This window comes from Cetorhinus maximus, chromosome 4 (genome assembly GCF_964194155.1).
Source record: "Cetorhinus maximus chromosome 4, sCetMax3.hap1.1, whole genome shotgun sequence".
In the NCBI taxonomy this organism is placed as follows: domain Eukaryota; kingdom Metazoa; phylum Chordata; class Chondrichthyes; order Lamniformes; family Cetorhinidae; genus Cetorhinus; species Cetorhinus maximus.
Window position 1 is genome coordinate 121,314,131 of NC_135882.1, and position 14,867 is coordinate 121,328,997.

Consider the following 14,867-nt stretch of genomic DNA (forward strand, 5'->3'; position numbering starts at 1 on the left):
CACTGGCTAGTAACTACTATGTTATAGAACAAGGGTTTATTTGTTTATTGTTTCAGAAACTTAAAAATCCCAGAGATGGTGACACAGTGGGATATGGCTGCACAGGCTTTATATGAAAAAAAGGCTTTAGTCCCACTTTAATCCAACCAGAGGCACTGAGTAAATAAAGAATATCACACTGACAGCATTATACTAATTGGATTATCACATGATTATGATGCTCATATTGGCAGCAGCCAATGAAGCCTTGTGTACTTTTAATTGTGATGCTGATGGAGTACACTGATTGTGCTGTCCAATCACATTACTGTGAAGTGAAGGATGCACATACATACACATGCACATGCACAGATACTGTTGCTGAGATTCACACTTTGAGCAGAGGTGCAGTGAGGCAAGATTTATGTTCATCCTTCCAAATCTTCCTGAGATTGGGTACTGGGGGCTCTCATCAGGAATCTCCCAGCCAAGAGGGAGTCTGCCAGTGTGAGGTTGACACTGCTGCAGCACCAGAAAAGCTGGTGAATGACCTTAACCAGTTTCCCTAAACAGCCGACCAGCTGTACCACTGAAAGCTTCAGTTGAGACCAGAGCTTTCACCAGGTAAGTGATGGGGACCAGGCAGTGGGAGGAGGCGCTACAAGACACTCTTTATGGGAAGACCTCACAGCCTTTTGCAATTGATAAGGATCAGACAACCTGAGTCAGTAACATAGTAACATCCACAACAATGACTCATGTCAAAGATAAATCCCCTCCCCCACCAATGCCACTGCCACTTGGTTAAGTGTCACATGAGTCAGAAAATTGTGGCAGTCCCACACCAGGCTTAAACACGTCACGTCAGCTGATATTTTAGTGTGAGACTGAGAGGATTACATAGAATTACATGCATAGGATATATAACACAGACCAACTAGTTCATAACGGCATTTATGCTCCACTTGAGCCTCCTCCCATTGTTCCTAATCTAATTCTATCATTGTAACCCTCTATTTCTTTCTCTCTCAAACATTTGTCTAATTTCCCCTAAAATGCATCTATACTGTTCGCTTCAACCACTCACTGTGATAGCGAGTTCCACATTCTCAACACTCTTCAGGGAAAGAAGTTTCTTCTGAATTCTCTATTGGATTTTTGGTGACTATCTTATATTGATGGTCTCCAGCAATGCTCTTCCCCACAAGAGGAAACATGCTCTCTATATCCACTCTATCAAAGGCATTCATAATTGTAGAGATCTCAATCAGGTCACCCCTCAGCCTTCTTTTTTCAGTAGAAAACAGACTAGAACTGCGCACAGTACTCTGATGGATTCTCTCGTTCCTTTGACTGATGAGTGTTCAGCAAGGAAACCAGTTTTTCACCATCTAGGTTGCTGTCCTCACATATGTGAAGTTAAACCAAGTCTTGATTTGCAGATCTAATTGCAAGTATTGCATATGAAGTCACTGTTGGAGAGGTGGGTGGAGGCACTGGCTGTGTGGCATGCTTACTTGTCCTGTAGGGACCTAACTCTATTTTCCTCAAATGTTGAGACTGCTTGATGATGGAGACATCTCCATTTGGATCCGTCCAGCGTTGTTTTTTCCCATGTAGTGGGGTCCAATTTACAGGCCCAGAGATTGGCTTTCAGAATGTCTTTGCATGTAAGTTTGGGACATCTGATGGTCAGAGTTCCCATGCTCAGCTTGCCTTTGGTACCTGGATTTGTTTGTATGTTCGAATGGCTGACCCAGTGAAGCTGAGCTCTAATGAGCATGCTCTCAATACCAGGTATGCAGCACCTTGCAAGAACTTTGGTATGAGGGATTTTGTCCTGTCACTTGATGTTGCAGAGAGATCTTAAGCAGCAAATGTGGAATGCATCTAGTTGCTTTATGTGGTGCTGATTAAGTTGTCCATGCCTCACAATTATAGAAAAGTTATGTGAGAAATACTACAGGTTAGAGTTTGATCTTTGTTCTGAGACAAATTCCTTGCTCTCTCCAAAGCTTGTGGGTGAGCTGAGCGAATGCTGAGCTCGCTTTTGCTAGATGATGGGTGATTTCATTATCCAACTTGGTGCTATTGGAGAGGGTATCCCAAGATAACAGAACTCCTGAACTGAGTTGAGGGGTGTATTGTTGATCGTGGCTAAGGGGTTTTGAAGTTTGTGTCCAGGAGCAGGAGTACAGAATCACTTTCTTCTCCAGATGTATTTTAAGGCTTGGGCAAAGCATCAACAAGCAACTGAATATCCCTCAGAGTGTGTGCTATGAGAGCAGTCATCAGTGAGTAGGAGTTCACTTTGTAGTTGTTCTGAGATCTTTGCGCGAGCTTGGGCCTTTGCTGATTGAAGAGGTTGCCGTCTGTCTGAACTGAAGGTGTAGTCCTATGTTGAGATCTTTGAAAGCACATAGGAGCCATGGTCGAAAAATAGACGGCCAGAAGAACTGGAGCCATTAGTTAGCCTTGTTTGGTGTCATTGGTGACAGGAAAGGCATCTGATGAGGCACCATCTGCGTCGCATTTCATCACGCCACTATGAAATGAGCAGGTTGCCCTGATCATCTTCTCAAAGCAGTCATATTTAGAGAGCCTTTTCCACAGGCCTTTACAGTTTACCTGGTCAGGACAATGAACACCGTGTAAAGGTTCTTGTTCTACTCGCAGGACTCTACTTGAATTTGATGCATCTAAAAGCCATGTTAACCATTTCTCATCCAGCACAAAAGCCATACTATGATTCTGGGTGCACTGAGTCTGTAAGATGAGAGACAATCCTGTTGAGAATAAACCACACAAGAATTTTTTCCCACTGTGGAGAGAGATGAAATACCACGATGATTGTTGTAGATGAACTTGCCTCCCTTCCATTGTACAGGTGAGTTATGGAATCATTCTTGTAATCTTGGGACAAAATGCCCTGCTTTCAGATTAAGCTGAAAAGGCTAGTGAGTTTCATAGCCACGTGAATTCCTCCATACTTGAAACTTCAGCTGGAATGTCATCGGCTCCTGGAAGCTTACCCACTGACGGTTGTTTTATGGCCTTGGTGATTTTGGCTTGAGATGGATCGAGGGCAATCTCATTCAAAACATGGTGGTGTGGAAGTGATTCAATAGCATCATTGCACATAGTACTCTAAGTGATGTAACCAGGTTTGATACGGATTTAGCACAACTTCCCTTTCAATTCTATCTCTCTAGAAATGAAGTGTTTGGCTTACTTTTTTATGGCCTTGCTAACCTGTGGCACAAATTTTAGTAATTGGTATATTTGTACTTCGATATCTATGTGGTCCTTTACCCCACTGGATGTTATTTTAAAAATATTTTTACAACTTTTACAACTTATAAAGGTTTCATAGGTAAACAAGGGTAGATTATTAAAATACTATTTTACCTGAAAGTGAGGCAATAGGAAAATATGGAAGATTTTTATATTTTGGAATAAATTAGTTTAAAGCGGTTCTTAGAGGAGGAGTCTAAGATCAAAGGGGAAAAAGATATTTAAGGAAAGATGTTTAGTTGAGTTGAGGTCACTGTGTGGGGGAGATGTCCTGAGACCAGCTCTGTGCTGAAAAAAGTTGTGAATTTGAAGCAACCACCCAGTTTCAAGCCAGAAAAGTCTTTGTTTTCAGGGAACAGTCTGTTTCTGAACTTCCTTCGGGTTTTTTTCCACAGCAGAGTGAAAGAGAGTGAGAAGTCGTGTGGTATACTTTCTTAAAGTAGCAGCAATTTATCCTTGGGCAATATTACTGGATTTTTATGGTTAAAAATCTATAAGGGAACTGTTGCCAAGTAATTTACTTGTGTGTTTTGACTAACTGGGTTTTTTGGGGGGAATGTTTTATAAGATTATTTTACGTGTGTAATTTTACTCTTGCTTAAGTTTTATTTTCTTCTTGTTAATAAATCTTTTAACTTTAAAATCCTGAAAGTATTACTAAGATTCTATGCTGCTGGGATCAGTAGGTTTCCCCTCGTTTTCAAAATACAAAAAAAGTTATAATCAGTAAGATAAGTTTCTCTCTGGGATTTGGCGTGCTCAGCAAATAACATTGGCTGTGATCATAATACTCACCCTAGACTTGCATCTCAGAAGTGTGCTCGTTTAAATGAGATAGCAAATTGTGGGCCCGTCAGCAGTTTAAGGTGGACGTAAAAGATGCTTGGGCAATATTACTGGATTTTTATGGTTAAAAATCTATAAGGGAACTGTTGCCAAGTAATTTACTTGTGTGTTTTGACTAAGTGGGTTTTTTGGGGGGGAATGTTTTATAAGACTATTTTAACTGTGTAATTTTACTCTTGTGTGCTTAAGTTTTATTGGGCTATGTGAGAAAGAGTTTCTCTAGTGCCCTGGTCAACACTTATGTCTTAGCCAACACCACCAAAACATTTACCAGTTGCTTATTTCGCATACAGTTTGTGGGACCTAGGTCTACACAAACTGCTACCATGTTTACATACATAACAGTGATGGCTCTGAGATGCCTTAAGGATCTGAAGGGTACTCTTTAAATAGAAGTTATTTTCTCAACATTGACCTAAATTTCTTGCCTTTACACAAACATATACAGTACTACCATATACATATTACCATTACACACCCTTGGTAAACTTAATTTTATCAAAACCTCTGCTGCCCTTATCAGTATTTGCACCAAGTCCCATTCATCCATCATGCCTGTGCTCGCTGACCTACATTGGTTCCGAGTCCGGCTGCACCTTAATTCACATCCTTGTTTTCAAATCCCTTTAGGCCTCACTCCTTCCTTATCTTTGTAATCTCCACCAGTTCCACAACCTTCTGAGATCTTTATGCTTCTCCAATTCTGGCCGCTTGCACATCCTCAATTTTATTGCTGCACTATTGGCCACTGTGCCTTCAGCTGCCTTGGCTTTAGGCTCTAGAATTCAGTTCCTCAACCATTCCACTTCTCTACCTCTCTCTCTCCCTTTAAGATGTTCATCAAAACCAACCTCTTTAACCAGGTTTTTCGTCACCTGTCCTCGTATGTCCTTCTGTGGATGGATGTCACATTTTAACCGTCAAAGAATCTCTCAGTGAAGTGCCTTGGAACATTTTGATGATATTGTATGCACTATATAAATTGTTGTTTGCGCATGTTGGGAGGAGAGGTAATTGGTGTACTTCCCAGAACTCAAAAGTACGAGTTCCTGAAAGCGAATCCAACAGCCTAGATACCAAATACCACCTTCAGATGACTTAGCAGGAAGGACGGGACGGTTGTTCTGTTGAAGGGTCATGAGAACTGGAAACGTCGGCTTTGCTCTTCTCCGCCGATGCTGCCGGACCTGCTCAGTTTTTCCAGTTATTTCTGTTTTTGTTACGGGACGGGACGGGACCCCCCTCTCACCGGTTAGACTATAAAGCATTGATTTTATGCCTACACTGGAAAGCAATTGTATGTCGGAACTTCTTCGTTATTCAGTTTGCTATCTAGAGCATTGGTGCTAATTACGTTTCTTGACTTCGGTTCGACTATTTGAAATAGTGGGATCAGCAGAAATTGCATCAGAACTCCGCCTCCAGCCGTGCCGCACTGGCATTGGGAGCAGAAAACTCGGGAGAAATGCTTTAGGCTTCCTCGTGTTTAAACGCTGCTGGGTCTAGGTCATCTCCTCGCCGGCAGAAAGAGTAAATCCAGTATTCCTCCTTGCAGGATTAATCGCTGGTCAGTATACCTGGTGTAAGAGCTGTAACAGTGGACGGACGGTTCAACATCGACAGCACAAGAAATCCAATCGATCTGGTCAGTTTAATCAAACTTTTCATTTCGTCATGCCTGATCTGCCATTTAGCTTTTATTTTGGAGGCGCTATTTGGTTGATTGTTTTGCATAGCACTAGTTTCAGGATAATATAAATATAGATTTTATAAGTATTTAGTTCGAACATTTAGATTTGATTTATTTAATGCAAAAATATGTAGTTTTCCTGGATCATATACAGTGGCAGAGACAAAGAAAGGGGAACCCGGGTCTGGCACCTCCCCCACTTCGAATCAGGACCCAGTCATAGGACCTTCTGTAATAAGCAGGTGAACGCTGCAACCAGCGACTGAGGTCTGAGCCCAGCTCCCCACAGCGGATTCAACAGCACGTTAACACTCGCGTGAAGTTTCTGTTATCGCATCACTTGCCTAAGACGATTTAGATTCTGATCTTAAATCGTTAAAGTTTGAGCACTGGAAGCGTTTTTGTATTAACAGTTCGTAAGTTTATTCTTAAGACTTCTAATTATGAGAGACGTGCACAAAAATAAACATGAACAGTTTTTAAAAATCACATACCGTAAGCCTCTTCCTCACCGTATCTTTCTATCCCTATTCTGTATTTCATGCGTACTTTTACATATTTTAATGCACCCGCTTCTAACCTAGACTTTCCTTACTTTTCATCCAGTGCCTGCGAATTTCGAAAGAATAGCCCCTGGCTGTAAAAGTATTGCCAAGACTGTTTCACAACCTGTGCGATGATTAATATTGCTGCATAGTCTCAAACAATCTTAGATGTGATTTCCGAGCCCACAAATCAACAGAATGAGTTACTTGGTCTCCAATGCTTATGGTGTAATAATGCCTGGACAGGATAAATCGCCAGCCTAGCAGTAAGTGTTAAAGCAATACAAGATAAATGTCCAGTACAGGTACCGTTTCTCAGTTATTCTGTTCTTTATATTAGCAATGACAACATTTGTAGTTATGCTACCTCAGCCATCCAAGTGCCAACTTGGGCACAGACCACCTTGATGCTACGCTTTAATAATATTCCATCAGTTCTAATTTATGTTTCATTTCCCGCTCATCAAAATGAGATATTTCCCATCCCCATCATCACCTCTAAAGCAAAGATATCCTATTTAAAGATCTAGTTAGAAAGTAGAACAAAATCTGTAAAGCAGGAGTTGCAGAACAATATTTTTGTCAGTGTCACAGTACAAGACAATGCAAGATAGTTGGTAGCACAGATAAAAGAATTGCTGAGCACATGGATGCATGATTTAAAAAACAGGGTTTATTGTTAGTACACAATGAGAGCTCGAAATGATGAACTATGTAGATTTAGGCAATGATAAAAATAACTGAGCGCCAGCTGAATCACACTGTGCTAAATACATCCAAACTATTTCCATGTGAGTTAATTGTCCTGAATATGAGAGTTTCAGCACTGTGTAAAAACCCAGATGATTAGCTGTGAGGCACCGTGCACTTACATATATCCACAAATGCTGTCCATTGTTTAGAACTCCCAAAATTCCTGGTGAATTGGGAACAATGCTGTGTAAATGTTGTTAATTGTAATTCGCGTGCTACAGTCAAACACATTCTATAGGCAATTAGTAGCTCGAACAATCCAACAGGTTTACAAATTTCAAACACATGAACTTCTTCAGCTTAATGTTTCAAAAAAACCTTTTTCCTTTAAAAACTTGGATTTACATAGCAATTATCACATCTCTCAGAAAAAAAATCTGTGTTTGAGACACAATTTGTTTGCAGTGCATTGATTGTTATGATGTAAGTAAACGTTGCACCCACAAACACGAATAAGATCAATGACCTGTTATGATCAGTGATTAGTGGTGATGGAGGGAAGAATGTTGGCCATGGCTGCTGATTTCTTTCATGTAGCATCACTTGTGTTAGCACACAGGTCATGGTTTAATATCTCAGATATAATTTTGGAAGTTTGTATTATTGATGGGGTCCTTGCCTGTTGTCAACACATACTGGAAATTCAGGCACAAGATGACGCTGTTAAAACTTTGAATAAAAAGAAAGCTAAGAATTTGGAAATCCAAAATTAAAATGGAAATGCAGGTGAAGTATTGTACCTGAATTATTTTTCAATTTTTTTCCTCCAACTGTTGATCCACCTACTACGAATGAAAGTGAACTATCTAATTGTTTTTTAAAAGCTCAAATAAATTTTAATAACTATTTAAATTTTTCCTCTCCTCTCACGAAGATGCTTTCTCATATTGTGGTATATTTCCATAGGTACCAGCAACCAACTGGTACATCATTCAAATGTTCTTCACGTAGCTTAGCCAGTAATTGCTTGCCCATGAGAGGCATCACACCCCAGGTTTATCCCTTGTATGCATGCACATTAGCACAGACATGAGGAACATTGGTATGACATTCAGACCCTCAAACCTATACCACCATTCAATTACAATTTAACTGATCTGAACCTCAACTCTGTTTACCTGCCTTTACTCCATATCACTTGAAGCATTTACCTAACAAAAATATATCAATCTCAAATAAAAAACCAAATACTGGAAATATTTAGCACATCAGACAGAATCTGTGGAGAGACAAACAGTATACGTTTCAGGCCAATTATCTTTTATGGGTCATTCACCAAAAACATAAACTCTGCTTCCCTCTGTACATATGCTGCCTGATCTGCTAAGTATTTCTGGAATTTTTTGTTTTTATTTCAGATTTGCAGCATCTACAATATTTTGCTTTTCCATCAAACTCAGTCATGAAAGAATATCCTTTATTACAGTTTTCATTGCATTGTGAATGGTATTGGAAGTGTGCCTCTAGTCCAGAGACACTTAGGTGAAATGTAATGCCAATGTTGCTGTCTTGGCTGAAATATCTAACTTGAGTGCAAACCTGAACTGAATCTCGGACTTTCCCATTCTGTACAGCTGTGTGACACATTAACAACAGCAGTTTATATTTATATAGCGCCTTTAATGTAATAAAATATCATAGGGCACTTCACAGGAGCATTTCAAAACAAAATCTGACACCGAGACACATGAGGAGATATTAGGTCAGTTTCTCCAAGGAGCTAGGTTTTAAGGAATGTCTTAAAAGAGGAAAGTGCGGGAGAGAAGTGTAGAGAGGGAATTCCAGAACTTAGGGCCTCGGCAGCTGAAGATGCAGCCATCAGTAGTGAAGCAATTAAACTCCGGGCTGCTCAAGTGGCCAGAATTAGATGAGTGTAGATATCTTGGAGGGCTGGAGGAGATTACAGGGATATGGAGGGTGAGACCATGGAGAGAGTTTAAAAAGAAAGATGAGAATTTCAGAAACTGCTTGACTGGCAGCCAGTGTAGGTCAGCAAGCACAGAGGTGATAGGGGAATGGGACTTGGTGCGAGTTAAGACATGGGCAGCAGAGTTCTGGATGCACTCAAGATTACAGAGATTAGAATGTAGGAGACCAGCCAGGGGTGCATTAAAATAGTCAAGTATAGAGGTAACAAAGGGATGAATGAGGGTTTCAGCAGCTGATGAGCTGAAACGGGCAAGAAGTTTGGCAATATTATGGAGGCGAAAATAGATGTTTTTAGTGATGGTATGATTAGAAATGGCTGTAAATCAGGAAATGGGAGAGAGGGAGGAACTCGAGTAAATTACAATCAGCAAGGAAAGCGGCACTGAGCACATTGTTGGAGCTGCGGCTGACAAGTCCCTGGGTCCTGATGGACTTCATCCAAGGGTGTTAAAAGAAGTGGCTCATGTGACAGTTGATGCGTTGGTTTTAATTTTTCAAAATTGCCTAGATTCGTGGAAGGTTCCATTAGTTTGGAAAATAGCGAATGTAACTCCTTTTATTCAAAATGTGAGGGAGACAGAAAGCAGGAAACTACAGGCTAGTCAGCTTAACACCTATCATAGGAAAAATGTTAGAAGTGATTACTAAAGACGTTATAGCAGGGCACTTGGTAATTCAAGGTAATCAGGCAGAGTCAGCATGGTTTTGTGAGAGAGAAATCATGTTTAACCAATTTATAGAGGTTCTTTGAAGAAGTGACATTTGCTGTGGATAGAGGGGAACCAGTAGATGTACTGTACTTATATTTCCAGAAGGAATTTGGTAAGATGCCACATCAAAGGTTATTACGTGAAATAAAAGCTCAGTGTAGCGGGTAACATATTGGCATGGATAGAAGATTGGCTGGCTGGCAGAAAACAGCATTGGTATAATTGGGTCATTTTCTGGTTGGCAGGATGTGATGAGTGGTGTGCCATAGGGATAAGTGCTGGGGCCTCAACTTTTTACAATTTATATAAATGACTCGGATGAAGGAATCGAAGGTATGGTTGCTAAATTTGCTGATGATACAAAGATAGGAAAGTAAGTTGTGAAAAGGACATGAGGCTACAAAGTGATATAGATAGGTTAAGTGAGCGGACAAAGATCTGGCAAATGGAGTATAATGTGGGAAAATGTGAAATTGTCCACTTTGGCAGGAAAAATAAAAAAGAAGCACATTATCTAAATGGTGAGAGGTTACAGAGAGATCTAGGTGTCTTAGTGCAAGAGTCACAAAAGGTTAGTATGCAGGTGCAGCAAGTGATTAGGAAAGCTAATAGAACGTTAGCATTTATTGCAAGGGGAGTTGAATGCAAAAGTACGGAGGCTATGCTTCAGTTACACAGGGCATTGGTGAGACCACATCTAGAGTACTGTGCAAATGCGTTGGAAGCTGTTCAGAGAAGGTTTACTAAACTAATGCCTGGAATGAGTGAGTTGTCTTATGAGGAAAGGTTGGACAGGCTAGGCTTGTTTCTGCTGGAATTTAGAAGAGTAAAATTGAAACTTATAAGGTCCTGAGGGGTTTTGACAGGGCAGATGTGGAAATGATGTTTCCTCTTGTGGGAGAATCTAGAACTAGGGGTCGCCTATTTAAGACAGAGATGAGGAGAAATTTTTTCTGAAGGCTGTACGTCTTTGGAACTATCTTCCTCAAAAGGCAGTGGCAAGGACCACCAAAGGTGGTCTTTGAATATTTTTAAGGCAGAGGTAGATTCTTGATAAGCAAGAGGGTGAAAGGTTTTAGGGGGTAGATGGGAATGTGGAGCTGAGTTTACATTCAGATCAGCCATGATCTTATTGAATGGCGGAGCAGGCTCAAGTGGCCTACTCCTGTTCCTACTCCTAATTTGTGTGTTCGAATATGTGGTCAGAAACTCATCTTAGGGTCAAATATGACACCAAGGTGGCTAACAGACTGGTTTGGCCTCACTGTTGTCAGGGAGAAGGATGGAGTCGGTAGCTAGGGAATGAGGTTTGAAGAAGGACTAAAATCAAGGTCTTCACTCTTCCCAATATTTAATTGAAGGCAACTTCTGTACATCCAGTACTATATGTTGGAGAGGCAGTCTGGTAATGAAGCAACAATGGAGCAGTGGTGAGGTAGAGCTGGGTGTTGTCAGCATACATGTGAAAACTAATGCTTTGGATGATTTCACCAAAAGGCAATATGGATGAGATATAGTGGGAGGCCAAGGATAGATCCTTGGGGAACACTAGAGCTAAATGGTACAGGAGGAGGAAAAGAAGCCATCGCAAGTGATTCTTTGGCTACAATAAAATTGTTATGAATAGAAACAGGTGAGAACAGTCCCCAACTGGATAACAGTGGAGAGATATTGGAAAAGGATGGTGTGGTCAACCATGCCAAAGGCTGTAGACAGGTCGAGAAGGATGAGTAACATTTGTTTACCCTTGTCACAATCACGTCGTGCCCAGCCCAGTACAGGTGTAAAGATATTATAAATTTTAAAGATAAATTTTGAAAAGCGAACACAAGCGGTTATGATGGCTGTGGCAAACCATGTGACTTTGGCATTTGAACTGTCGATAGTATAGCCTAGGTCGAATACCCAATTAAATATGGATCAAAACCTATGGACAATGTGGCTTACAGAGAACTCGTCTCCATGTTTCACTAGGGCATCGAAATTCAGTGGGTGTTAGACAAATGTGAAATGGATCCTATTGACCTTTGATTGTATTGTGATGATCCCTTATAAAGACCTTGGCTGTCTCAAACTCCGTGTCAAAAGCCACATGCAGGATGTTTATTGGCCTAACACATCACCTGATTTGGAACAGGACTTTGGGCTTGTACCACATCACATGGGTGAGACAGCCATGTTTGTTGCCTGCTTTTAAAACAGCAAGAATCAGCTCTGTAGAGACATAGAGACCAGCAAAAACTCATTGAACCAGCTGCAGTCAACTAAGCAGCTAAGGTAATAAACAGCCATACCTTGAAAGTGGGAGAAGGTCTCTTTCTCCAACCTGTTCCAACTTCAAGTTCACCTGAGAACCAACCTCTGGTCTATTCAACTTTTCAAGGACTTCACTCAAGCCAAAGCATCAACTCATCTGAGAAACTACAGGCCTGCTACAAAAGAGACTGAAATAGTTGTAATTGTATTTTTTTTTCTTAACAGCTATCTAATTTTGAGTGAGACATTGTGTTTAAACCTCCAGGTCAAGTGTCGGATAATAAGTAACATTCTTTATTTGTAAACTCACAAAAAAGCTTGCTACTGAAGTTATTTAAATTGGGGCAACCAATCTGAGGGTAAAAGTACACACACCGCACATACATAACACTTAGATCATGGACAATAAGAAAACACACAGATTCTGTCCGTGACACATGTAAGGTTTCATTTGCAATTTTGATAAGAGTTGTCTGGTACTGTGGCAGAGTGATTATATTATAGGGATTTGACCATGGAATTCTGGGAAAGGCAGACACAGATTTGGAAGGTGACAACATGTTCAAGGACTTTGGCGAGGAAAGGGAGGTTGGGCAGTAGTTTGCAAGGACTGAGGCATCAATGATTTTTTTTTGATGAGAGGGGTGCTGATAGAAAATTAAAAGAGAAAGGAGCATCACCTGAAGAGAGAAAACCGTCAACAATGTCAGCTACCATGGGCACAAAGAGAGGAAGTTGATTGGTCAGCAGTGTAGTGGGAATAGGTTGGAAGGGAGCAGAAAGTGGGGCTCATGGATAAGATGAGCTCTGAGAGGGCATGAGTGGAGATAGGAGAGAAACTAGAGAAAGATCGCGGTTCAGAGCTAGGGCAGGGGAGAAATTTAGATGACATTTGGCCCGGATCTCAAATTAGCAACCTCAGCTTTACATTCCTTAGGGAAAAGTGGTTTAACTTTTTATGGAAGGAGTGACACAGCCAGCTCTTTGCCATATATGGTCTTGCTCTTAGTGGCAGAGAAGTTCATGAGCTCCTTGCTCTGGTTGTGGAGGAAACGGAGAGGGTTTTATGATGATTGTTTGGAGTAGAGGAAAGAAGCTAGGGTTATCTTTCTATTTGATTCTGCACTAGTGAGCAGTTTTAGCAGATAAGAGCAGTACCTGATAGTGCTTCACGTGGTCCAGCCAGATCTGGCAATGGATGGCTAAACCAGTTGTCCACCATATTCTTTAAAGTTCGTGATAGTGATTGAAAAACTAAAACTCTATTAATAAATACTGGGTGGCTCTTTTTCCTAATTTAAATTAAGGAAAATACTTTTGTTTTGTTCCATTCATCACACATGGGTTATTTACAACTGAAAGTTGTAATAAATATACATATTGTAAAGATATATTAATTCCACCTACTATTTAATTGTGCATATTGTTGTATCATACTTATTTTGACGCTGAAAGTTAGCATGTGTGCATAAAAGATTGTCGCTTACCTTGAGAGGAAAATGCACTGTGATTGAAGCATTTTACTTACTTTCGCTTAATCTGAACCACAACAGACTTGAAATTTAAGAAGCTTGCGTACAGAGAATGAAACCGTAGAAGTGCTGCCCAATTATTGTTCCAGAAAGATTGTAATGCCATTACTGGAAGAAAGCACCCTCCTTGGAGACCTCTCCTTAAATGTTCCAGTCACAATTATAGGTAAGTTCCCTCTATCGTTTTACCACAAATATTTATGATCGTTATGAATCCCAGGCAAGTATCATTCAGGAGTAACTGACTACAGGTGTGATTATATGTGCAGAATAGGATGATTTTTAATTTGCTACACAGTAGTTTAACACCAGCTCTGCTGCTGTTTAATGGCCTTCAGGTTAAGAGATCAGTTAGAATACTTGAATTTCTTGCTCACCATATTGAGGATATCAAATCTAATTGGCATGTGACCCATTTTTACTGCAAAATTTTTTCAAGTGCCCCAACTGCAAAGAATTACCTTGTCATTTATCTTATTGCTGTTTGTTGGACAGATTGGCTCGTATTTCCCCACATCAATATCTGTACTTATAGAGTAATTCATCAGCTACAACTCCAAGAGAATACAAAAGGTGTGTGCAAAAGGTGCTATCTAAGTACATTCGTTCCTAGGTGTCAACCTTGGTTCAGTGGTAGAACGCTTATCTCTGAGTCAGCACATTATGGGTTTCCAATCCAACGAGATTTGAGCACTTGATCTCAGTTGACACTGCATTGCAGAACTGAGGGAGTGCTATACTGTTAGAGATGCTGTCCTTCAGATAAAATGGAGGACACATCCAGCTGTGTCGTCTCAGGTGGATGTAAAATGTCTCATGGCACTGTTGGAAGGATTCAGTGCACCTAAGTACAAATCTGTTGTACGAGGGCAGCCTTACAAGAACATGTCGAATGTTATAATTACAACAGAAGGTGTTGAGAAATTCCTCCATAACATTGACCCACCTAAAGCTTGTGGTCCTGATGACATCCCAAACTATGCACTTAAAGTGAGTGAGTTTGCACCAATGTTACAGTATATTTTTCAACAATCTATTAACACAGGAGAATTACCTATCAACTGGCTATGAGCTAACATCTCTCCAATTTACAGGGAAGGACTCCATACCGATCCAGCAAACTACTGACTTATTTTGCTTCCTAGTATTTATTGTAGGGTGTTGGTTATAGTTCAGTAGGTCTGAAGATGTCATTGTAGTCATACGTAGGTTAACTGTACGTCTTTATTGACTCTTAGAACTAGTTACAAATATACGTAAAGGGTACAAGCTTGAAGCTGTCTCCATGCTTGCCGGTACACACAGCTCTGACCAACACTAGACTGACCCTGGG

The 14,867-nt window shown here is 40.5% G+C and overlaps 1 protein-coding gene across 5 annotated transcripts in view; it reads left to right on the top strand.

Annotated features, from left to right (window-relative positions):
- The first annotated feature begins 377 nt into the window (after positions 1 to 377).
- Positions 378 to 14,867, top strand: part of osgin2 (oxidative stress induced growth inhibitor family member 2) — a 49,865-nt gene continuing 35,375 nt past the window's right edge. The window contains exons 1-4 of one of the 5 annotated variants that reach the window (XM_078540710.1): positions 378 to 603; positions 5,675 to 5,764; positions 6,416 to 6,620; positions 13,556 to 13,700. In XM_078540710.1, coding sequence (XP_078396836.1) covers positions 13,634 to 13,700 — 67 coding nt within the window. In that variant the 5' untranslated portion in view covers positions 378 to 603; positions 5,675 to 5,764; positions 6,416 to 6,620; positions 13,556 to 13,633. Of the gene's footprint in view, positions 604 to 5,490; positions 5,765 to 6,415; positions 6,621 to 13,555; positions 13,701 to 14,867 lie in introns of those variants that run through there. The other 4 variants (XM_078540709.1, XM_078540712.1, XM_078540713.1 and 1 more) reach the window with 4 other exon arrangements.